Source organism: Aquila chrysaetos, chromosome 1 (assembly GCF_900496995.4).
Source record: "Aquila chrysaetos chrysaetos chromosome 1, bAquChr1.4, whole genome shotgun sequence".
Classification (NCBI taxonomy): domain Eukaryota; kingdom Metazoa; phylum Chordata; class Aves; order Accipitriformes; family Accipitridae; genus Aquila; species Aquila chrysaetos.
This window is the reverse complement of record NC_044004.1, coordinates 26,162,781-26,188,180: the sequence shown is the minus strand read 5'-3', so window position 1 is coordinate 26,188,180 and position 25,400 is coordinate 26,162,781. Positions and strand designations below refer to the sequence as shown.

Genomic DNA, 25,400 nt, shown 5'->3' with positions numbered 1-25,400 from the left:
GTTTGCTCAGTGGCAAGTTATTAGAAACATATGTCAACCCTGGAGAAAAAAATAATGAAAATATTCCAAAGAATTTCAGTATAATTTTGTGTTTGTATGTGATGGGAGTAACATTAAGAAATAGTGTATTTTTACAGTTTTAAGGATTTAGTAAGGTATTTTGTAATCTAAACAATTGTACTCTTAATAAACAAGTTTAAAAAAATTTCATAGCTCATGGTTTAGGGCTGCACTTGCTGGCTCAATATGGTGGAAAAACTTTAATTTTTATTTGTTTTGAAACTGTACATTATTGTAAAAGAGTGAATAAGATAATCTTTTTACGTTTATTTTTGCTAAGAGGTGAAATGTTTAAAAATTTCTGAATGATTGACCCTCCAAAAAAAATTACTTCAAAATAATGAGTTATTGCAGGCCACCTGAGCTGCAGTAACTGCCTGGGTGCTCACGGTTAGCTCAGGGCAGCTCTGAAGTATCTCAGCTTAACCTTTTTCTCTTATGGACTAAGCAAAGTCATGTTCACTCAGTGTTCCCATGGGCTAACTGCGTGTGCGGGGACCATTGCCGCAGCTCTGCTGCTGTGCAATGGCTTTGTTACACTGTGGTAACTCATGAGTTTGAGTCCTGAGCCTCACTGGGTGACCTGTAAAGCTGGATTCGCTTTGAGCACTCAGGTTGCTTTGTTACATTTGAACATAATAGCCATAATCTTGATTCCTACATCTTGGAACAAGAGCAGAGGTGTTTTATGGATAGGTTACATAGTTTGTTATAGAAACATACTCTTTTTCCGTACTTAGTCTTTTAAAGTAAATTATTAGTTTTGTATTATGAAGCCCAAAAGTTAAGTGCAAAACCTCTCTGGGTGAGGTAACCAACAGCAAAGTCAGTTTCCCAGTTCTACTCCCATGGGGAGGCTGATGTGAGATGCTCACCTCTGCAGTTTTTCATCTGCAGGGACTACCCTTTATTCTTCTTTCCCTGCAAAAGTCTGCCTCCCTGGAAGGCCAGCTCCTCTTTTGTGTGTAGCCACTTGTTCAGAATCAGGCCTGCCAACACATTGCGACACAAGCCTGCAGCCCTGGTTGGCATGGCGCAGCGTGGGTGTCCTCTCAGTGCTGGTGCAGAAGTGCTCTCAGCAGGGGTTTCAGATTCGATATGTGTTGCTTCCAGCAGTAGCCCATCGCTCGTACAGCTGCAGGGGTGCTGAATTTAGGAGGTTGGCAATTGTTTCTGGGGAATGGGAAGAAGAGTGTCGACACAAGCAGTGGGGGAGTCTATAGTGCCAGAGACACTAACCAAAAGCAGGAGAATAAGCGAATTTGCCTAGAGCTGGCTCTTCTACTTACCACTCAAGCGGAAAATCCTGTTAAAGTCAATGAGAGTTCTTGCCTTACTGAAGACCACAGGAGAGGGCTCCCAGTTTGTTCTGTAAACTGGTTGAAATACATGTTAGTAATTTTACAGAGGATAGCCCACCCTTTTGCATTAACGTATGTAAAACAAAATTATTAAATAGCCATCAGTCATTTGGTGCAATAGGAATAATTTTGTTGTCCTAGACAATTGTCACAGTCTCCTACACTAGAAATAAATGTTAAAGTGAAGCTGAAGCATTTACTTAGCAGCAAGAGGGTATTATTCTTGGACAATGTTCTGTGTCATTGACATCTTCTCTTAATTAGCTTTCATATTCCAAGAGATTTCTTCCAGAAAAATGTCATCATTTTAACAAAAGGATGACCAAATGCTGACAGCTGGAGTTTGGCAATAACATTCTGTATCAAATATCAGTAAATGAATTCTAAAATAGCTGGACTGCTTTTTTGGTCCATGACTGGATATGCATAATTAGCTCCTTTTAAAGTGTATTGCCCAGAAGAAATGTTAAGCCACCTGCAAGGGAATAAGTAAATAGCTTTTTTTAATCTTGGTGGGTCTTATTTAGCTCCCTTGGGGAGTTCAGTTTTGATCACTGACATCAGCCTCATAGCCTTAAAGCCTGAAATATCTCTCTCTCACCTCACGTATTGGGGACTAGCCATGAAAAGGAAGGTGGGAAACAGAACTGGAACAGTGGGGGGTGTCAATGTATGAGTTCTTATCCTCTGAGAGTTGTGCTTGACACTGACAAGCCTTAATTAAACTGAAAGAAGCATCTGTGTCATCTTCTGTATTTCCCAAATACACCATTCTGTGTTGAACTGATGCACCTCAGCATACCTGTAACCTTGGTTAGCCTTGTCCACAAATAGTAAGTTTCCTAATGGGTTCCTACTAGATCGTGCCACCCTTTAAAGCGGTGTGAACTTTTTCACAGATTTTAGTGAGAGAAGAGCTGTGATGCTTGGCTGTGAAAGGGCTTTGACCATAATTATAAGTCTTCTAAGTTTTCATGCTCTGGCCCCTGCTTCACTGCTCTAGGTGCTAGAGCTGTTGGCAGAATCACCACAAGAATTTCCTGACCCACTTGGAGCAAGTCCAAATGTCCGCATTGGAGTGAAAATGCTGGTGGCCCAGCAATGCTCACTATGTTGTGGTGGTCACACAGCGGTGGACTCGTGCTGTGGAGACAAGGGATGTACCAGTGCTCCACTAGTCTTGTGAGACCATCAGAAAAAAACATCAGGAAGATCCTTAGCACTTACTTCTCAGTTCTGAGCCTGTCCCTGCTCAAAAGCTCCTTCCCTGATTTCAGCATGTCACTGTAGTATCCTTCAGTGGCTGGCTCAGCATTTCTTAGCTTCTTTGTGTTTGCTTCTATTTTTAAGGAGTTGTTTTGTATTAAATTAGCATTTGTAAGAAGCACCAGATGGATGACACTGGAAAATTTATTCATAATCTACTTAGCAAATGATTTGTGAGGTGGTAGCAAAGTTACCCACTAGTATGCCTCGAGAAGAATGTGGCTGGATGAGCAGTTCTCTTGTGGAGCTCCTACTGGTCTTGATGTCTCTGTTGAAACCAACAAGAACAGCACCAGTTGCATAAATCTGTGTGCACGGTTAAGCACTGACTTTTCCACGAGGAAAGGAACTGGCTTAGCTTAATCTGCATTGGGAAGTTCATCTTAGATCTTGTTAATTATCCTGAGAAAAGTTGTAGTGTAAAAATACACTTGCCAACTCATTAGGCTACAGCTGGAAGTCCAGGGAGACGTGCTGATGCTTTCAAGTACGAAATCAGCTGCTTTCCCCCCCGAGTCCCTGGAATTATAAGGAGAGTGAAGAGGATTGTTTTATACTCTGAAAGCGTTGCTGTGTCTAGGAACCCTCTTTGGGTATTGTATCAGCTATCAAAATCATTGCAGCTCTTTCCCCTAGAAAAGCTAAATGGATGATCTGAACTGGGACAATTAGTTGAAGAAAGCTGTAATTGGAGCCACACTTTACTGTGGCAGGGCTCCTCCTGGCAGGACCCACATTTATATCCTGCTGTTTTGCTTTTGCTGCCCAGTCAGCCAGTTGGTTTTCTTTTGTCCTGAAAATGCTATTTTATGCCCAGGAGGAGGCCTGGTAGAAAAAGATCATCAGTAGTCCTCTAGAGATCTGTGACCTTGCAGAACTAGTAGATCCTGGTCCACTGAAGACAATGGGAGTGCTGGTATTTGTTTCAGTAGAAGTAGGATAGAGCTGTAAGCGTGAAAGAGGTGATGGGAGAGAGCCTCTCTTGCATTGTTAATAAAAGGGATTAAAAATTACCATTATAAAAAAGCCAAGTATAATGTTGCAGTGTTTCAGACTTAAGCTCTATGAGGGAATATTTACTTGAACTATCTAAATTACAATAGTAGAGGAGAACAGATCCTTGGAATGTTTTAATTAGTATCAATTTGTATACAAGATTCTTCTTTTTTACAGAACCTATTTTTAGCCTTGTTTGAACAGAGGAAGTTGCTTTGTAAAGGAAGTTTCCTTAGAAATTTTCAAGCTTATTTTTGCCAGTTCTATAACCCTGACAGTTTAAAACTCTTGCATAAAAAATGCAGCCCACCTCCACTGGTTTCTTACGCCAGGCCCTTGGCTTCTGGATTAATTTTGATTTAGTGCAGTGTCCTCCCATATTGCCTTAGAATTATGTATCCATTAACTTCAGACAAAATAGCATTTATTTATTTTAAAGTGCTTCTTATTTTTCTCTTTATTTTCTCCCTATATCTGTAGTTCCTTTTGTGATGTTTCTTCCCTGTTCAACTACAAACACTTTTGTTTTCTTACACTGTCCTCTAGTTTTATTCTGTGTTTAGTTATTCCCTTCCTTTGCTTTTTTCATGGCCCTTTTACCATTTCTGCATTGTTCCTCCTTTGTATTGCTCTGGTGATAGGAAATGTGCTGCATTTCTGGTAGTAGCAATTGAAAAAACTAGAAATTTCACCAAGATCTTTGCAGGTAAAATTAGCCAGTCCTATCTACAGGTATCTCTGTTTTGGTTTTTTAAGAGAGAAACCTCAAATGCATGCATAGTACTTTTCCCCTCAATGCTCTAACCCAGTCTGAAGAGAAACTTGGTGCAGAAATCAACGGATAAAACTCCCTGGCCTGTCTTACTTACAAAGTTTAGCTGTAGAACTGAAATAATGGAAATTTAAATAATAGGCTAGTGAGTTGGATGTAGGTAGTTAATCAAAAGACTAACAAAACACTCAGGATTCTGTGGGAGGGAGGATGTGCACGAAGTGCAAATATTACAGAAGATGGCTATCAACAGGAAAATGCGTTATAGAACAAATACAGAAAATTCTGAATTTGGCTGGGATTCACTGGAATTGAATGTTTAGGCACCTCGTGGTTGGTTGCCCTACTGCAGATACCTTTATCTATTATTTTACTGTATACCTAATTGATGTTGAATTGGACTTTGTGTGACTAGGCAGGGTTCAGTAAGTCCAGTCCCTAGAAAAGGCAGGATTAGAAACAGATTTTGGAGTAACCACTTGTACCAGAAGCATTCTGAAGCGCCCAGTAACGAGTCAGCTGAGGTGCCAAGTGCCCCTGGAGTACTGATGCTACCAGGGGAACAGAGTGGCCAAGGAGGAGAAGAAAGAGTCCTATAAAAGCAGAGATCAGGAGCTTTATGAGGAGCTGGTCACAGCAGTCTCTTCCTGCTTTAACTGAAGCAAATTTCTACCCCCTGGGTTAATGGGTACTATGGTCACACTGTCCCAGAGCCTGGTAGTTTCTCTGGGACAGGACTTCATGTGCAGGATTGCAAGGGTGTTATGCTACACGAGGCCAACGTACAGGACGTTTTAGATGCTAGAAGAGAATACCTGGAAGTCATTTGAAGATGAGTAAGATTATACAGAAGAACCAGACTTGGGGCATGCTGTGAGGAAAATAATTACAGAAAGGGTCAGGTATTGTAAGAAAACATAGATACTAAGATGGCTTAGGTGCAGGTAAAAAGGCAAGAGAACAAATCCTTTTTATGGAAATGTGGCTCCTTTAGGAGATCATGGAAGAGTATAGGAGAGAGGGTTTCTGCCTCTGACAGTAAGATAAAAATGAACATTTTATCTTTGGGGCAATGAATTGTTCATGCTTTGTGTATGGCTTTTGCTGTTTTAGCCCTTTATCATTTTTCAGAATGCCTGCAGAGGCATAACAAGTCATTTCCTTTCTTTCTACATTTTTATTTTAAATTTTATACATATTTTAATTTGTTCTGCCACATTTCTCTCAAACTGAACTCAGAAGCAAAATTAACTTCATGGCTTGTTAGAGATATTTGACAATTGTGCTTTGAGTTATTGCAGTTAGCTGAAAAACAGTAATGAGGAGCTGAATAGGGTTTTGTTTCTTTTTAAAGTAATGTGGAAAGATTCTGTTACTTGTCTGCTGTACTGTGAGGTATTTTGCTCCCAAAGATTTCTTACCTTCAATCTTCAAGGAAACAGCAACACAGCAAAAATAGTTCTTAGCAGAGGAAATCTTCAGCCATTGTATGTATCGTGTGTGTGACAGTCTACATTTTAAAAGTGCCTGGATCCAGGAAAGATAAGAATTAATGGGCTTAGAGTTTTGATGCTGAAGATGCCAGGTTCAGTCCATGATAAATCTGCAGTGACTCTGATTTATGTATCATATATAGTGAGTGTTTCTTTGAATATTGGAATGATAAATATTTTTACACACTCCTTTATACCAAGGAGTAGAGATCACCAATATGTGCACTTTGACAAGCTTGCCAATCAGCACTGTATTGGAGTCACATTGGAGGGCATCCAGCACATGGAAAATTGACAAAACTTCTTGTTTGCCTTCATGCTAGAAAGGAATTCAGTTTTGTAATGATTAGGGTGGAGAGAGGCAGAGTATAATTTCTGTCTCCCAGAGCTCACCAGCTGCATGCTGTTTACTCAGGAGAGGTGTTGCTGATTTGGGAAATAATGTATAGTCATTGCAATAATTTAAAATACAGAAGAGTCTCCAGGTACAAAAAAACAATCAGACTGTAGCCATAAAGATTGCTTTTTTGATAGTAGGGTGTATAAAATATAATACACAGCTGTAGGGCTGGGATTGGGGAGGATAATAAAAGAAGAAACAATTTGCAATAATTACTATAACTGAGAATGCTGTTTTTTAGATCACGAGAGACTAGAAATATTTTTCAGTATGGCTTCATTGCCTACAATTTCAAATAGATGCTCAAGTCAAAAGGTAATGGTGGGCTTTTATTTCTGTCTTAAATCATCAGAGGCCATCCTCCACTTTGCTCCCGAATTATAGTAATTCCGGCTCTGACTACAGTATGTTAATTTCAGTAGTACTGTTTATGATTGCCTCTGTGGGCCTCTTTACACTGAAAAGATCATATTGACTCTTTGATGGTACATCGTATTTGTCCACGTTTACTAATTTTCTCCTTTATTATGCTCTCTATCAGTTTCCTTAATCTAGAGGCCATAATACATACCTTCTCAGCTGTTATCAGTGAGAGCTTTGGCATATTTACCAAATGTATCTTCCAGCTGCTTGTAAACCCTGTGAACTGAATACTGTGCTAGCAGTAATATGGCCAAACCAAAATACAGTAATTTTAAGTAGAGTAAAAGTAACTCTCTCAGTCAGAGTACTTGCAGGTATTTGACATCATACCCGTACCAATTGCTGTGGTCTTACCAGTTACTCTGTACATTCCAAGAAAAACAAGGTAACGATTGTCCTGGTTTCAGCTAGAACAGAGTCAATTTTCTTTCTAGTAGCTGGCATAGTGTTATGTCTTGGATTCAGTATGAGGAGAATGTTGATAACACACTGATGTCTTCAGTTGTTGCTCAGTAGTGTTCAGACTAAGTCAAGGATTTTTCAGCTTCTGATGCCCAGCCAGCAAGAAGGCTGGAGGGGCACAAGAAGTTGGGAGGGAACACAGCCAGGGCAGCTGACCCAAACTGTCCAAAAGGGATATTCTATACCATGTGATGTCATGCCCGGTATATAAACAGGGGACAGTTGGCCTGGGGGGATCGCTGCTTGGGAACTAACTGGGCATCAGTCAGTGAATGGTGAGCAATCGCCTTTTGCATCACTTGTTTTGTATATTCCAATCCTTTTATTATTGTTGTCATTTTATTACTGTTATTATTATCATTACTAGTTTCTTCCTTTCTGTTCTGTTAAACTGTTCTTATCTCAACCCATGAGTTTTACCTTTTTCCTTCCGATTCTCTCCTCCATCCCACTGGGTGGGAGGGGAGTGAGTGAGCAGCTGCATGGCGCTTAGTTGCTGGCTGGTGTTAAACCACAACACAATAAACAGGAAAACATACAGATAAATAAGTAAAGTAAAACAAAATAAAACCACAAGCTTTTTTTTCTTTCTCCAGGTCATTAGGAAAAGAATGGAGCACATCCTCCCATTTTCTGTGATAGATTTTATATAGAAGAACTGTATTTGCAAAAGGTGGAGAGCTGGTGTGACTCACAGCAAAGAGGTCAGAGTTGGGCAGAACAAGTTAGCAGCTGACGTGAGATCAGACAATTGCAAGTACGGGGAGGCAGGCAGGAAGCACCTTGCAATTCTGGAACAGGATTTTGATATGAACGGGCTGTCTAAGAGCATGCAGTGGAGCCAGGGAATCCTGCTCCATGATATATAAAAATACTAGTCTCTTATTACTAAATCTTACACAGGGTCACAAAACATTAATAGACTTAAGGATCTGATTACAGAGCTTAGTTGATATTTAGTACTTTATGCATTCATAGTGTGTTACAAATAATACAGTTATTTAGCCAGGAATGTTTTAATGAGGAATACAGACATGAGAGTGTCATTTTACAAGTGAAAATCATCGTATAGTATAGAGTAGTTCTCTCTTCTTTATAACTGGTCAGCCATGTATAAAATCTGTTTCCTCCAGTTCCCAGCAAAAATAATTGCATAAAGGGGGATTAGTTACCTGGGTTTTTTTAAAGTAGTAAGATAACACAAGTTTAGCATCTTTATCAGGGGAAAACCTAGTGCTGTTCCCCAAAATAGATGGTCCATCTTCAGTCCTTTGCTGATGAAAGAGCTTGTTATAGGCTTGGAGGAAGGAAAGATAAAGGATGATTCCTTTCAGCATCATGTGAAGGTGAGAAAGCTTATAAGGGATCTTTTGTTGAAAGCTTGGATGGCATTTTACTTGGTGACATGTGTTCTGCTTTATTTTAGCTCATTAAGGTAATTTGTCACATACAGTTCAGATGCCTTGGGGTAGATTCCTTCTAGCGCACCTCCACTTAAATTTATGGTGTTATATGACAGATTAATTTTCCCATTTGTCTAATGTTTTTCAGTTTTGTGCTCTACAAAAAATGTTAGCCTGGTTTCATTGGTGATGACTCTTATCTGATGTTTTGATTTCTTGTAGTCATATATAAACACTCATCTACTAATTGCTGTGACATTACTATGTGTTACTGACTCCTAAATTCTTTCAAGTTACAATTAAATACTGTTTTGCAACTTTACTGGTTCAAACACCTTCTTTTGGATGTCAGCATTATTTCTCATGCTAAGATAGTTTTAGAAAGGCTATTCTGGTTGAAGTGGGATATCATCCAGGGAGCTTGTGTAGTTAAAAAATTTCTTCTATTGGTGCAGTTCTAGTGATTCTGAGATAATTTCACAGAAGTTAGTGTAGTAGCTTTATAATCAACTCTCAGAAAGAATCATGAGATCATCTGCTGTGATCTCCTATATATTGGAGAACATTATATCTAAACTTGGGTGCTTCTATACTTTACTCACTAACCTGTATTTGGCTGAAGCACATCTGAATGCATTGAGAGATGGGAAATCCACCCCTTCTTTGGCAGTTTGTTGCACTGGTCAGTTACTGTAAAGGTAAAAATGTATGCCTGGCTTCTCTTTTGAATTTTGTTGATTACAGCTTTCAGTCATTGGTTCTTGATCACCTCTTCACTGAAGAACACTGTCTGGTGCTCTCAGCCATGGCAGAGGGTAATACAGAAGAGTGGTAGGAAGGACTTCTGAAATGCATTTTCTTTTTTCCATCTCTTTATTCCCCCAAGAGGGAAGAACTATTGTGGTGATACGTGCTGTTGAATGAAGATATCTTATAGTCATATGGGTTATTCCTCTTTCTCCTAGTGAGGTTAAAACATTAAAATGCTTATGTGTGATCAAGGCTGTAAGTTTTTATAGGTGATGACTGCAGAGCCCGTCTGTTGATTCAGCACACCCTTACCAAATGGCTGGCACCTTCATAAACTACTTGTTTTAGAAAATTGAGAGGTTGTATCTGCTCTATGCTGCTGCATTTATTAAGCTTGCCAGTTATCTCACATTAGGGCCCCAGTGCATGCAACACAAACACAATCTGAATCCAGCTTTATTGATGCCAAGTTAACAAAAATATTTTGAAAGTATCATTATGCAGAACTAATCGAATACATCATAAGAGTCCTCATTTGAGAGAAATCAATCCCTGATTTGACCTCAAGGGTAGAAATGCCTTGCAATCTGCTGCCCATTTTGACCATCACTGAGAAGGCTATTGGTAAATAGTAAAGATACGCTTGTATACGCTTGACATGTCTGGTGTAAATGGTTTTAGCAGGTGAATAACATAGAATTGATTCCCCACCATGTCCATTACAGCTTCTTTGAACTTTCTGTATTGCTAAGTGTATGACCTACTTCTTTGATCTTAAATTAGTGTGTGTAGCTCCATTTTTAAAGTGTTTCCAAGTACATCCACTTTTGCACCCCTGCTGCTTGCTTTCATTATACATTAAGGATGATTGTTTCTCCCTTTAGCAAAGAACTTACCAGGTTTTAAATTATTTTCCTGTACGTTGATCCAGAGGGAGAATGCCAACAGTTTGTTAGGGTTTAGGAGTACAAGTTCCCCTGACTTTTCAAATTGTATTCGTACACTTAAGAGTCCCACTATGCAGATGAGAGATCAGAATTTAATCTTTGTGATTCTTGTTTGTTAGGATGTATTTCATTGTGGTACATGGGAAAACCCAGGGGAGATGCATAAATTATTGCCAAAAAATTATTTGGCTCTCTAAAGAAGCCTCTGTGAGACACTGCTTTCAGCAACATCAAAATGTAACTGCACATACCAGACTTCTTCATTCATGCTGCCAAAGGAATAATAGGATTACCCTGCTTTGTTTTGCTTTTTCACCCTGGCATTAAATGAACTGAAACTTGATGTGTGAGTCTCTGGAAAATAAGGTCAGTTAAAAAAGAGTTCATTGTCCTTTTATTCTTTTTCTTAGGTGTTCACAGAAAAGTTCAGGTTTACCCAGAGAACCATGGCAGAAGGTGGATTTGATCCTTGTGAATGCATTTGCTCGCATGAACATGCAATGAGAAGACTGATTAATCTGGTAAGGATAACATGAGGATATTTGGAAGGGTGGTTTTTCAGACATTACTTCAGCTGTTGTAGATTTGCAGTTACTGATGCTTTTGATTATGCTTATTCAGTTGGGTGTACAGTTAGAATCTGTGTATCTGACTTTCTGATGAGCTTTTGAATAGTTAATACAAATGATAGCTTTCTGTTTATTTCCCAGGGCTGCATTTTGACGGTTGACAGTGTTTCTTATTGAAATGTTTCTTTGTAACCCTTTTTTAGTCTGCATAAAAACAAACTACCCTGCAAACTCTGAGTTCAAGGTGATAGCACATATATGAAGTTCCACGTACTCATATGGCAAGATAACAATGTCTAAATTTTTAAAACTAAGCTTTAAAAAATTCTGAAGTTCAGAATCCAGTGGTTTTGAGTTCTGTTTCTTGCTGTGTCATTGATATGGTTGAGCAACTTCAAGCAAGTTATTTTACATTACTGTAACTGTGACCTGTAAAACAGCAATGATTCTTTGCTTCTGTATGGAACTTAGTTCACTGTCCATTGAAGAAAAAGCTACAAAGTGCTGATTTTTTTTTTTCCTAAGTAAAAGTATATCTTTTTAAAAATAACACTAACGATTGTGAACTGTGAGCAATTAGGTGAACTTGATTACAACTCTTAATTTGGTTAAACTGGTTTTTAAGATCACATTGTACATCAGCTTCACTGGATGTACTTCCCCTTGTTGATTTTCCTGAGTTTGTTTTTATCCCATTTTCTTTCTTAGGGCCTAAATTAATGTTCTTTTAAGTTACTGAGTACATCAACTGCTCAAGGCAATATGTGTGAAGAGCATCTTCTCTAGGATCAGGCCCTTCTTCAAGAGATTTCTCAGCAGTATTTTAGGAAGGTTATCAGGAAAATATGGCATTCACTAGCCTGTGATAAGAGTAGGGCTGATGTGTAAGTCCCCAAAGAATGTATTTCTGGGAATAAGGAATCAATTTGTGTGCTTGCCCTTAAAATAAAACCACTTCCATGTGCATACATCCACAAAAGAACATACTTGTTTTAAACAGCACTTTGCAAGAAGTATATATATAGCTTGTTCTTGCAAATGTGTGGGTTACACTCATATAGCCCTGCTTCACCCTGAACATAAAATCCTGAGTGTCCACACTTTATTGGCCTTGGAGTGCATTGTTACACTATCTCTTCTGGAGTGCTGGGTGAAGAACCTGAAGCCAGGCAGATGCTGTACCTGTGCGTGCTCTCAGGGAGCTTGGCTGACCCCATTTTCCAGAATTACTCTGCTCAGAGTAAGCAGAGTTCACCCCACATGTCCATAACGCAGCACCGCAGAACCTGTGCCATCCTGTTCTCACATTGCACCCCTGGGCCTGTGCACACAGAATGCCTCCTCAAAAACACACAGGCCACACTGGGAGCCAAAATAGCCCAGACCAGGCTCTCTCAGCGGACGTGCTACAACAGTGGCTGCAGCAGAAGGCAAAACCATCCCCCACAAGGACAAGAGGAAATGACAAGCGCTTGTCATCTCACAGACCACGAGACCAGCATCCATCAAAGCTGGAGGTGCCAAACAGCCCAGATCCATGTAGTGGCCAGCTGCACCAAAGTCCAAAATGACACCAGACAAATAGAGCATGTCTGCATAGCCAGTTCCATGTGCTTTATGGGCCTGATGTCATTCCCTTTGGTAGTTCCTAAGTGTGGTGCAGCCAGTGCTCTCTTGGTACTCACAAGTCATTAGAGGTTGACTCATTTTGTTATTGCTGAACAGGCAATAGGCTTGTTTGGGGGATGGAAGTGCAAGAAATGAAAGGGATATGTGCCCATTTGCTGGTGTTACCAGAATTGTTCAGGGTGGAAGGGACTTCAGGAGGTTATCTCGGCCAACCTCCTGCTCAAAGCAGGATCAACAGTGAATTCAGACCAGGTCATTCAAGGCTTGCTTTCCAGCTGAGTCGTGAAAACCTTCAAGGACAGCAGTTCCACAGCCTCTTGGGGCAACCTGCTCCAATGTTTGACAGTCCTTGTGGTAGAGAATTTTTTCCATCTGGTGTTCTAGTTGAATGTGTCATACTCTCTGCCATACAGCACTGTGAAGAGCCTGTCTCTGTCCTCTCAGTAACCTCCTTGTAAGTACTGGGGGGCTGCTGTTAGATCCTCGCAAAGCTATCTCTTCTCTGCGCTCAGCAATCCCAGCTGCCTCAGCCTCTCCTTACTGGGCAAGTGCTCCAGCCCTTGGTGACCCCCTGCTGAATTCACTTCAGTCTGTAAATATGTCTTGTGTAGGGGAGCTTGAGACTGGATGCAGTATTCCAGATACAGGTTTAAAGTGCTGAGTACATGGGTGTAATCGCATCCTTCAGTCTACTTACGCACTGTTTAAAGGTCAATGCTGTTGGCACAAGGGCATCGAAAATTGAGGCTTCTGTGCAGAACAGTTGTCTGTTCTGTGGAGCCTTTACGTCAGGGCCCAGCCATCCTAGCTCATGCTTCCCAGTTAGAGGCACAATTTCAAAATATTCTGAGCTCTCCCTGCTACCCCCATATGGACGCTTATACACATGTTCTTTCCCAAGAAGGATTGTCCTCTTGTCCTCAACATGACATTTGTACCATATCCCACAGTTGTGTTGATTCTGGACCTTGAGGCCTCTGGGCACATGCTAGAGTGGTGACAAAGGAACGCCCAGGACCAAGCTTCAGGAATTTGGGAGGGAGAAGGGAGGATGCATGTTGGCTGCCCTTTCCTCTGAGGCTTGTCGGATGCAAATCTGAACCAGTACGGTTCAGTTTCGACCCCCATTCAGCATTTTTTCTTTTCCTTTTTTTTGCTAGAAGATATTGACAGGCAATGACACCAGTCAGCCAGTTCTTATGTTGTGGCTGGAGGATTCTAGATATGAACGATGTAGGTGAGTTGTGTCCAAAGTCAGAAGAAGTGCCACAGAGGTCTGTGAGATTTTGTTCCTGGGCTGCTCTGTGCAGTGTAAGGTGGGTGCAAATGGATCATCTGGAGACACACTGGTTCCTGCATTGTGAATGTAAAAAGAGCACATCATAGGTGCACGCTCTTGGGCAGTCACCAAGACCAGTCTAACAGTGTTCCTATGTAGTTGCAGGAATGGAGTTTATTGCTCAGTGTCCAGCTTCCAAAAAGATCATACCAATTAGCACTTGAAACTGTGAGGAGTAAGGGGAAATGCCAGATTTCATCTATCCTAAAAAGCAAAACAGATGGTCCTAAATATTTATAAGAGCAAATCACTAGCTGGGATAATTGCGCAGAATCTAGAAAGGAAAAGTCTCAAAAGTCTCAGTCACCAGCCAGAGTATCCTCAAGTAACCTGTTGCATGATTTTAGCAGGGGCCTTGCTAAACCTTCATTATTGCATCTGTAACTTTTACGCTTCAGTAAGAGTTTGCTTTCTAAGCTGCTTTTTTTGCACTCAATCTTACACAACATAAGCAAACAGGAATTTTACTATTTGTTTTAAAAGGAACCCGTGAACTTCGGTTCTCAAAGTTGCTGAACCCCACAAGTCTCAGTGGAGACTGGGTACCCACTACCTCTAAAAGTTGGATCCTCAAAACCTTTACTCCAAAACCATTGCAATACAAGAAAGCTAGGCAATCTGTGGTTGTTCAGCCTGTGGGAGAAAAAAAAATATCTGAACATGCTGTATACCCAGAATGGTTCCCTATACCTACTTAATTGTTGATTCTTTTTAACCTAGATAGGTATAAAACACACCAGAGCGCATTTGAATGTGTTGTAGTTGGGAGTACTTGTCAGGATTTTGGAGCAAATTGCATAACAAAGTGGTTGTCATTACCTCCAGACTGAGCATTGCAAATCCAGAAGTTCATAGTTAAGATCAAATTTAACAGAGTAACTGTAATTATAAGAGATGCCCAGAAATGTACTTTTAGGATTCTTCAGTTCAGAAATGACATTGTGCAAAAACCCCATGATTGATGTAGACTTTAATAACTTGCATTTGGGTTAAAGTAAACTTAATTTTTACAGGCTAATTTGTTTATACCTGTATAGAACAACACTGATAAGAGTTAAGGCTTCTGCTACTGAAGAAGGCATGATGTATTCAGTTATGACTGTTACATGTAGAGTTAGAAATACATATTCAGATACACAGGATTTCTGTTAGAGTTAACTGTATGGGAAATTTGAATGAAGCTGCTATGCCAAGGTCAGACAGAGGTTAAAAAGTCTGACTCTAGAACCTGAAGTTCTGGTTTTAATTCCCAGCGTGTTACTTTTAATTTCTAATTTCATTGGTGTATTTACTTTGAAATTCTCAGAAAATGTATTTGGCATTCAAAGTACAATTTGTGGATGAATACATTATATTTTTTTATATACAGCATATAGTTTAAAACTCTACTTGAAATGCAGGCTTCAGTTCATCTTGTCATTACAATTAATGCTTATACAATGAAAAAAGAAAAGCTATTGTCATTTGAACTCTTCTGCTGTTTGTAACACCACAGAAAATTACAAACAAGAAAGCTGTTTGTTTTAAAAAAGCCTAACTCTTACTAAGCTACATGGCTTGATTTTCTGTCCTTCATTTTGCTTGACTAAGCAGGGGTTTGTTTTGTTGGAGTTTTTTTCTTCTTAATTCACAATACCACAAAGATTTTATAGACAGTGGACTGTAAGTCTCTAATGCGTGTGATATTTGTAAAAGATTTTTTGCTGCTTGTTAGGTTAACTGGGAGATATTGTTCATACCCACAGTTCCTAGAACTTATATATACATACTTACGTGGCATTGAATTCTCTTATGCTGAATGTTCTGTCGTTTTCCAGAAGTGGATTTTTCAGGGTTCTCCTTGGTGTCAAAATATGAAAATTTTGCACATGGTAAACTTCTGTAGTATGGCCACTGTAAATAATAAGCAAACACTATGATTTTCAAATATTCCTAGGAAACAATAGAAATCTAGGGTCTTTGGCTGTGACTTCATAAACATCATTTCTAGTATGTAATACCCATAGCAACATCTGTTATGATTTGGTGGTGTTGTGTAACAATTTGACTATTGTATGTTGGGCTCACTATTTACTCTATGGATATAGTAGATAATTGGGAACTTCCATAAGAGGAAGCAAGCATGGAAGAAAAATATCACAAGACTTTCCATCCTCTGCAGATGCACAAGAGTTGTCAAAAGACAATGACAGGTCTGTTAGCTTGTATGACTTTATCTCCTGTTCAGTCTCCTCCATCTGCAAAACTTATTTTGATAAGAAGAACCAAAGTTCAAGAATGAAGAACAACAAACGACATCAAGTACTTTAATGGGGGTTCTCTGTCAGACAAGAGGCCTGTTGTTTGAAAGAGTCACAGTGAAGGACATTCTGTGGTATCCAGAGGAAATGGTTCCTGTCTTAGTTGTGGCAGAAGATAGCAAATCTCTAGATAAGAATGATGTTATATTTAAACCTTTTTATTTCCCTTTTTTCCACTTCTTTTGTAAAATAAAAATCTGATTGCACTATGTTACTCCTCTGAACTTTGATGCTCTCTGAGTAAGCACGGCTGATCCATGGAGTATCTTAGCACAAGGCTCAGATCAAGTCTGAAAATTAAACTGAAAACACAGTGTATGTGGTGGCAGGGGATAATCATACATAGAGCATCTTCCATGAAGCCCGAGACCTGTGTATGACTACTTAGAGTGGCCAGAAATGTCAAAGCAAGCCAGTAACACACATAACTTTGTGTGATGTAAATGTCCTTTTTTTTTCCCCTTCTGATACAATATTATTTGCTTTACAGAAACTGCGACTAGAGAATTCTCTCATACTAGTTTCTATGAAAATGAGCAATATGTTCTTTAACCTAAACCATTTCTAATTCTGTAATACAAAAGGACACATTTTGATAAACTGCCAGCATTTCTACTGTAGAGATTTGATGGCCTTACAAACCTCTGTGGGAATTACAACCTTGTGTTTTGTTCTTCTGTAGCTAATTGCGAAGTAATGGCCCATGTCTAGTTATGTTGCTATATCAGAAGGCTTGAATGTCTCAAAAACTCAGGGGGATACAAAGCAAATCATTCTTTATTTTAATCTCTCTTGTATTTTGAGGTGTCACTAGATTTTTATAGCAAAAGTTGCAAATTCTCAAACTATTTCAACACAATTGGTTGAAACACTCTTTTGTCAACTGAGTTTCCACATAATTCTCTTGGCCAGATCATTTTAGAGTCTTGCTATTATAAACTGGCATAGTCTGAAATACTATCCAGCATAGCCATGAATCTTGGCTGAGGGAGACTTTGTGCAAACAGCACAGAATAAACACAGATGACTAAAATAGATCCATGTTGTGTGCTGCAAATGGTTGAAAAGCTCTCAAGATGTCAGCACAGCTAAGCCCGACTTAAATAGTCCCTCAGGCAACCAGCAAAAGTGAGTTACCCTACTGACATGGCCTTCTACTGAAAGCACAGCAGAATTATACCAAATACATTTGTGATAACTTAAAAGTGACCTTCTAAATATGGAGATTGCCCTGGAGACTTCTTACACATGTTCCACGGCATTTGCCTTCTAATTTATTTTCTTTTTTAATAGCAGTTGTTACTGCTTCTAGGCTATAGCCCTTCTTAGCCAATCACCCCAAGAGCAGGAAACTGCATTTTGCTCTCACTTGCCCCTTTTTTCTCCAGACCTGTGCTTTCAATTCCCAATTTCTTGGCGTTCAAGCTGGGTCAGAAAGGATCTTTCCCAACAGCTGAACCTTAAGTTGCTCATTAGGACAAAGAAGCTATCATCCTTCTGAGATGCAGGGAAAAAGACTTGATGCACCTCCTAAGGCACTGGGACGAAAGAATAAAACACAAGGTTGGAGTGTCAGGGTGTGAGCCGGTTCCTGAGCACTCCTGCTGCGCTGACTTCCATTTCCCCGCCTTTGCTGGATGCTCAAGGTGCTGGTGTTGCACAGGTTAAGGCCCCCAAACTATCACAGAATTCATGCACTGCTAGTAGTCTTTAACCTAGAAACTAGTTCTAGACCAAGCAGTGTAAATGGAGGCTATTTTCTAGACAGGTAAGTGGATGTTAAAAAAAAAAAAAAAGAAAAAAAGCCATGAAAAATGTTGTCTGCTTGGGTTTATGTCCCATGGAGACCATTTTTTCCTCTAAGGGATGAGGTATCAGGACTTAACTGAAAGTTGAAAGTGCCTGTCATTCTTTGCGTTTCCCATTCCTGAGCTTTGTAGTTTGCTGGAAGCTGCTGCTTCTTAACCAGTATATATAAAAAAGATCTCAGTCACGCCTCATGACCATCTCAAAGCATGCTTAGTGTGACAGTATTGCAAGCAGTGCAGAAAATTATGCATTGAAAATTCTGTCAGCTTGATATTCCAGACGTAATTAATAGCTATAACCTGTATTATGAATGGCTGAACTCTGTTTGATGATCAGAGCTGTGTTGTAGCCATCTCATTTGAGGGAAAAAGGAGAAAATTGTGCTTTTTCTCTCAGGCCACATGTGGATGTAATCAACACTTAGAGCAAACTGTACTGATCTGTTGGAACTCGTAGTTCTAAGCCTTTTCCTCAAGGCTGCCTACGTGGGAGTACCCTTTTCATTTGCTAATATGCATCACTTTACAGAAGAAACTCAACTGTTTGGTCAAAAAACCCAGATGTATTCTGGTTTTGTATTTTAGATAAAAGTTTGCTAATGCCCTCTTGGGAGATCTATGTGTGTTGTTCATGAATGTTTTCAGATGCCTCTGTATTAATACTATGTAATATTCTATCTCATCCATTTGTTGTCTAGTATTTCATGTAGTCAGAGGTGCTGTGAGCTGCTTGTAATGATCCTGACTGTCACACTGCTTCATCTTCTTTTCCCTGACTTTCCCTGTTCTGCTAATTCATTCTGCTTTGCATTCACTAAAAGTAGGATGCCAGTGATACCACAGGTCCTCAACCACAGCAAAATTATAAAATGAAGTACCAGTAGAAGTCTTGCAATTGTAGGAAAGTGAGGGAAGTGTGGAAAAGGGGGATCTATATGTCACTGAGGTGAAACAGCAATCCCAGGAGAAATGAGAAAATAAAGGGAAGAATGAGTTCTTGCCCAAATCAGGGCTCCTATTTGCACAGTGATCCCTCTGACTTGTTTATCTGCTTCATCTTCCTCCATAAAATTTCATGTCTTTCAGTATGAGAGTTAATGTTCTCCCTCTGTCATAAATGGCTGATGGTTCTGGGTCCTAAGAGCTGGTTTGTCATCTAGGAATATTATTCTGAAAGGTACGAACCACCCCTCTCTCTGATTTGCCATGGAAGAGAAAATTACTTGTCACTTCACAGGACCAAACTCCATATTTTTATTGCAAACTGTTATTCTGTCCTTGTATGAACAATCATTTACTTGATTTTAATTCTGCATATACTCATAGAAAATATAGGAGTGGGGAAAGCAGCATTCACTTTTTCCTTATTTGTTCCTCTAAGAGAAGCTAATGTAGTTTAAGACACAGTTTAATGCCATCAGTATGCCCTTCGTTTCCCCTTATTTTTCTCTTATTTCTCTTGGCCAGCTTGTAGCAGAATAATGCATGTAGGTGTCATTTTTTGCATCTTTAAATCTGAGCTCTACAGATAATGCTACAATTCAATTTGCAACCTGGCTTGTATTCAGCACTGGCCTATCCTACCGCAGCAATTTATTATCATGTTGTTTACTAAATCGTTTATATACTTTGGACAGAACAGACGTGGCTGCCAACAAAGCTTAAACAGTGATTTCATTACCCAGAAGCATATGAACGCAATCGGGAGTATGCCATGGTGTTGTCATCTTCTGGCATGATTGGAGAGAAAAAGCAGAGCTTACAACTGGTCTAAATTGCAAAAAAAGTATTTTCACAAGGGATGATATTTTGCCCTTGTTATCACATAAAATTTTCTATCAACAGTCTTTATGATTCCATTTTAAATTTACTTTTATTCATGGGATGAATGACCATATCAAGTTAGTTATTTGTCCTTGCTTTCCTACTTATCTATCCTTTTCTTTTCATTGCCACCATTATCCATTTCTGCTCTCTTATCTTTGTACCTAATTTATCTGTTTGTTTCACACATCTCTCTGGGCTTTCTTCCATCACAATTTTTTTGTGTGCAGGTCTTTTCCTGACGTGGCTCATGCACTTGCTAATTTTTCATTCACGTCTTTTCTGAGGACTTATTTCTGCTTTGAGCTGTCTCAAAAGTTACTCTAAAAGGCAATTATTTTAATTATCCCTAAACAATTTACTTTCATCTGCCATTCACACTAGACTTCATTGATTATTGCAGTGTGCTCCTGCCACTAGTCCTGTTCTTGTTTTGTTACCTCTTTATTACACCATTTCTGGAGTTGGAAAGTGCTTTTGGACAGGAATTATGCCATTATTTCTTCTGAAAAATGACAAACTCGTGAGCTGTCTGATCATTGGTATCTTCCTGATATTTGTATGCTTTGTCTTTTTTTTTTTTTAACTCTTAAATAATACACTTAACTCTTAAAAAGAAAAAGTGTTCATACTGGATAGGAACTCTTAATCTTTTTTCAGGCAAGACAATATTGACTTTAATAAAAAAAAATAAATTTGAGCAGAGATTGCAGGACCAGTCCCAGGGTTTGTGAGACTGTTGAACTCTGGGGTAGCCAATTCTGAAAACTCATCTGAAGAGTTTCAGAAAACTCCTCTGAAGAGGAAGCAAGGGAATTGACACAAGAACGAGTTACTCTGAAGGCAGGCAGAAGTCTGAATTGACTTCTCCACAGTAGCTATCTGTGATGAGTGGTAAATGCAAAGCAGCTTAGCTTCTTTCATGGGAAGACTGAAATGATCCTGGTGGCTGAGGTCACTGTATTGGAAAAACAAGTTCTCTGTTTAGCTAGATGAAGCTGTTTCACTGGGCTTACTATTTCACTTGGACTTCAGTGATTTTGTGGAGCAACTAACATGCAATAAAAGTTCACACCCTGTTTTCACCACACAGTGGCATGTTTGTATGCCCATAGTAGCTTTGCACATGAAAAATAGAGACTACTTAATATAGTGACTTCATAAAAAAGTTTCCAGAAGCCAATAGCAGTGTCCCTTCACTGTGACTGTTCACGTTTTGTTCACAGGTGGGGATTGTGAAAAGTGGTGGCTCTCATTGCTAAAAACTGTACAGACTCCTATCAGAACATGGCTTCTGTTGTAAGAGTAGCAGCAGGACACAGTCAGGTTTCAGGTATGCTTGATGGGTAGATGCTGTTGATCCACAAGATGACATGTTAAAAGCATCAAAGGAGCAGAATCTAAACACTGCTGTGTTAGTGTGAGCGGGGCTAAAAGCTGCGTCTTTTGGAAAAAGGAAAAAAAAGGGGAGGAAGAGCTATTTCAAATTTGAATTGGGAGCCATTTTAAATGTGCTGGTTTTATTTTTGCAATGCAAAAAATTTGAGTGTCATGGGGAAAGAGTGAGGAAAAGCCCTTTTCTCTCTTACCACTAGAAGTAACTTGGGGCCCCCAACATAAGAAGGACATGGACCTGTTGGAGCGAGTCCAGAGGAGGGCCACAAAGATGATAGAGGTCTGGAGCACCTCTCCTATGAAGACAGGCAGAGAGAGTTGGGGTTGTTGAGCCTGGAGAAGGCTCTGGGGAGACCTTATTAGAGCCTTTCAGTACTTAAAGGGGGCTCCTAAGAAAGATAGGGACAGACTTTTTAGTAGGGCCTGTAGTGATAGGACAAGGGGTAACAGTTTTAAACTGAAAGAAGATGGATTTAGATTGGATATAAGGAAGAAATTTTTTGTCATGAGGGTGGTGAGGCACTGGCACAGATTGCCCAGAGAAGTTGTGGATGCCCCATCCCTGGAAGTGTTCAAGTTCAGGTTGGATGGGGCTTTGAGCAACCCAGTCCAGTGGAAGGTGTGCCTACCCATGGCAGGGGGGTCGGAACTAGATGATCTTTAAGGTCCCTTCCAACCCAAACCATTCCATGATTCTTTTTTTCTCAGCATTGTGTTGGGTTTACATTCAAAATACATCAGTAAGTGAACACTGATTTACTGTAATTCAGCCACTGGCGCCTCCCAGTTCCAAGAACTTATGAGGGGCTTCATAGAAACCAAATACTCATATTGACCAAGTGTTCCTGTGGTGTGGGAATTATTAATTTAAATTATTTGACTTAAGCTATTCAAGATTTTAAATGTTCTTGGAGGAAATCAAAGTTCATGATTGTATTTTAAATAGCATGCATACATTTATAATTAGTATTTTTACTTGTATTGCCTGCAAGTTTGCACTGTATTAAACCTGAAAATTTTGGATCCTTTTTAGCTCCCTTTTAGCTTTCATGCTGTTTACAATTTGTGTTTACTTCATTTTGGACAATAAAAGATAAATTAGTTCATTTTTTGGCTCACATGCACTAAGCCATTTATTGTATTTTGATGGCAAATTGCACAGAGAATGTTAAAATTCAGATATAATCCTCTTCATTTAAATGGAAGAAAATAATAATTTCTACAAATATTTAGGTTTGTAACATTTTTCATTCTTGTCTTCTTTTGTTGAATAAGTCCTGATGTTTCACTCACCTAATTTCTGTGTTCTTTTTAAGGGCCTGTTCCAGAATATACTGAAAAACATGAAAAAGCTGTTGCTGACTTTAGCAGGTGTCAGATCAGGCAGTCAACTATTAATCTTCCACTCAATTCACATTTTTGACAACACAAGGATCTCTGAAATATGAATAAAACCAAAACCACCATTAATAATATTGCCTTGAAGTATATAAGAGTTAACATATTCTAAGAATTACTTCTCCATTCAGATTTTTCTCATCAACTCTGTAGTGTTCCCAGTCTGAAAAACATAGAGTGCATTTGAAAAGTCTTTTTGAGGGTTTTGTTGAGAAGAGGGAAGGTCTGGTTCAACTTTTTACTATTATTCCACAAACTTTCATCCCAACTCCCCCTCCACATCGGAACAGAAAATCTGAATATAACAGACTATTTCTTTCCAGTCCCTGATAATTGCTCTTTTTTCAATTACCTGATGATTGAAATGTCTCACATTCAATCTTTTTCCAACAGTTGCTATGCCCCTTAAGGGTGTAGTTATCAAGAGAGAGCTAATTGGTAGAAGGAGCATTCTTGTTTCAGCAAAAGGTATTACCTTTCCCAGCCGTTCAACTTACATAAGCATTTCATACATGTGCCAGAACTGTTTCTCATCTTTTGACTAATTGAGTGACCGCAAGGGATCAGATTTGTACTGGGTTACAGAGTTAGGATCTAGTTCACCCGTGCAAATTGAGAAAAACCTGTTTTTTCTGCTGCTCATTTTCTGTCATCTGCCATGTTTCATCCCAAGAGAACAATATGCAGCCTGCCACTGAGCTGTTAAAAACAGATTTGTTACTTGGCTCCCTGGCTTACAGAGCCATCCTAGAGCTTCTGCTCATGGATACTGAGGTTTTGCATGTGCTTGTAGTCAGGAGGAGAAGTGAGCATGAGAAGATACTGAGTGTGGGTTTTATCATGTGATCTGTGGCTTCTTAAAACCTATTTGAGTCTATGGGTGGTCCTGTTCTGACCAAATCTTCTCCAGCACAAGTAGTTTTTCTAAGAAATTTTTATATTACCTGGAATAGTTAAGAAATATTTCTAAGAAATATTTGTATTCCTGGATACAAATGTAGCAGAGACTATGAAGTGTAATTTTTTTAGGTGGGATCTTTAAGTCTGCATGATTATATGATTATGTATTGTTTGCAATTTAGAAGTATTTCATACAAATTACAAAAATTGAAGTTTTTTCATACTTTTCTCTTGTTACTGTTTCACAACATAATTTGAGGTTTCTAAACCTACCTTGTACAGTTAGTTTCTAAATCCCCATGAAAAAAATGGGAGCATCTGTTGTCCAAGCCCTCTGGAAAGCACAGCCCCATTATCAAAGTACAGATGGCTCTGTACTTTGTAAAGGTTCCTCTGTACATTGTTCCTCCATACACAAGCAGACCTTTTTTCCATATTTGCAGGATACAATCTAATATAAGAGCATTTTTTCAGCAGAGGTCTGCAGAGCAACTCCTAATGGTATTTTTCTTTAGACTTCTTGCTTACTGAAGTATTTTGATTATTGGTGTTTCCAGCAGTACTTTTCATTCTAAGGTCTTGGAGCCTGTCCTGTCTTTTGAGAAGTCACCAAGGATGCCCATGGGATAAAACTCAGTATCTTACAGTCAACAAGCCTGTAAGCAGAATTCTAGCATCAAATGGCACCCTCGGGGCACACAGGATCTCAGGGATTTAATACTTACTTTGTCTTAATCATGTTGCCTACTATGCCAACAGGCATTTCCAGGCAATGTTTAGGCTTTTAATGAAGAAATGGTTGAGATGCCAGTGAATGACAAAGCATGGTGTGATCATGGTCACCCCTGAGACTGTTCTTCAAGAAAGGCATAGCTGTAGCCGGAACGTCTTTCTGTTGTTGTTGAACAAGCGTCTCTGGTGGTTAACATATTCATGTCAGTCAAAGCTGGAGCTCAGTCTTTTTTTTGTAGTAGCAGTGGAAGCTCATCTGGTAGACAGGTGAAGGAACAGGATGTTAACAGCAACAAAAAGTGCATGCACCATTTTTGAGATGGCTTTTATAGAAACATTAATTGCATGGTTTAAAAAAGTTGTATTTGGACAGGATGTAACTCTTAGAATGGAAGACAACTAGTCTTGTGGCTAGAACACCCCAAGGCAGTGTTGCCTATCTGGTCAAACTAGATAAGCTGTATGAGTACTAGCCATCCTGGGGACAGAGGGATAACTGGATGCTCTATGCTTGTTGACCTGTATGATATTTCTGATCATATACCTATTACCCATTTTAATTCTGGGCATCATTCTGTGTTGAAGAAGACCTGCAAACTGTGTTTTACAGAGTAGGGATTATAAATTACGCCCCCCCCCCCCAATTAAACCCTTATATAAACAGAAGTTAATTATGTTGTTTATCTCTTTGAAATGCGAGTATAGTGATAATTCAGTTTTCCCAGTTCAGGAATCTCAGCATCAGATATTCCAAATTGGTACTATTGCTAACGTAAAACCTCCCCTTTGAGAATGATTTCCAAAGTTTAAAAATGAAATGAGGTTTTACTTTTATATAAGAAGGGCAGGAAATACACATAGTTTGAGAGATTTTTTTTTTAATAAGGCAAATAGAAGTCTTTTGTTTTAATTTCCCCTGCTGTTGTTTTTAACTATAGAAATAGCTGAAAGGTTAAATCCAGCCTTCCCAGTACTTCCTAAGGAACTTCTTTGTCATCTCAGTAAATTTGCTAGCAGATCTTAATATATTAATGAAAGGATTAATGTGATCAATCTCCAGTTACATTTTTTTTCTTTCTCAAATGCGTCAGTTATTGAAAATCATTATGATAAAGGAAGGAGCTTAAACTTTTCCAAATATCTTCCTCCTTTGGTTGCTCATCTGTTTCCTTG

General features: G+C 39.2%; 1 protein-coding gene across 2 annotated transcripts in view; it reads left to right on the top strand.

The window, feature by feature from the left end:
• The window catches only part of SMIM14 (small integral membrane protein 14), a 42,920-nt gene that overhangs the window by 5,032 nt on the left and 12,488 nt on the right, over positions 1-25,400 (top strand). For both annotated transcript variants that reach the window (XM_030024979.2, XM_030024989.2), the window contains exon 2: positions 10,744-10,854. In XM_030024979.2, the coding sequence (XP_029880839.1) occupies positions 10,780-10,854 (75 nt within the window). In that variant the 5' untranslated portion in view covers positions 10,744-10,779. The remainder of the gene's footprint in view (positions 1-10,743; positions 10,855-25,400) is intronic.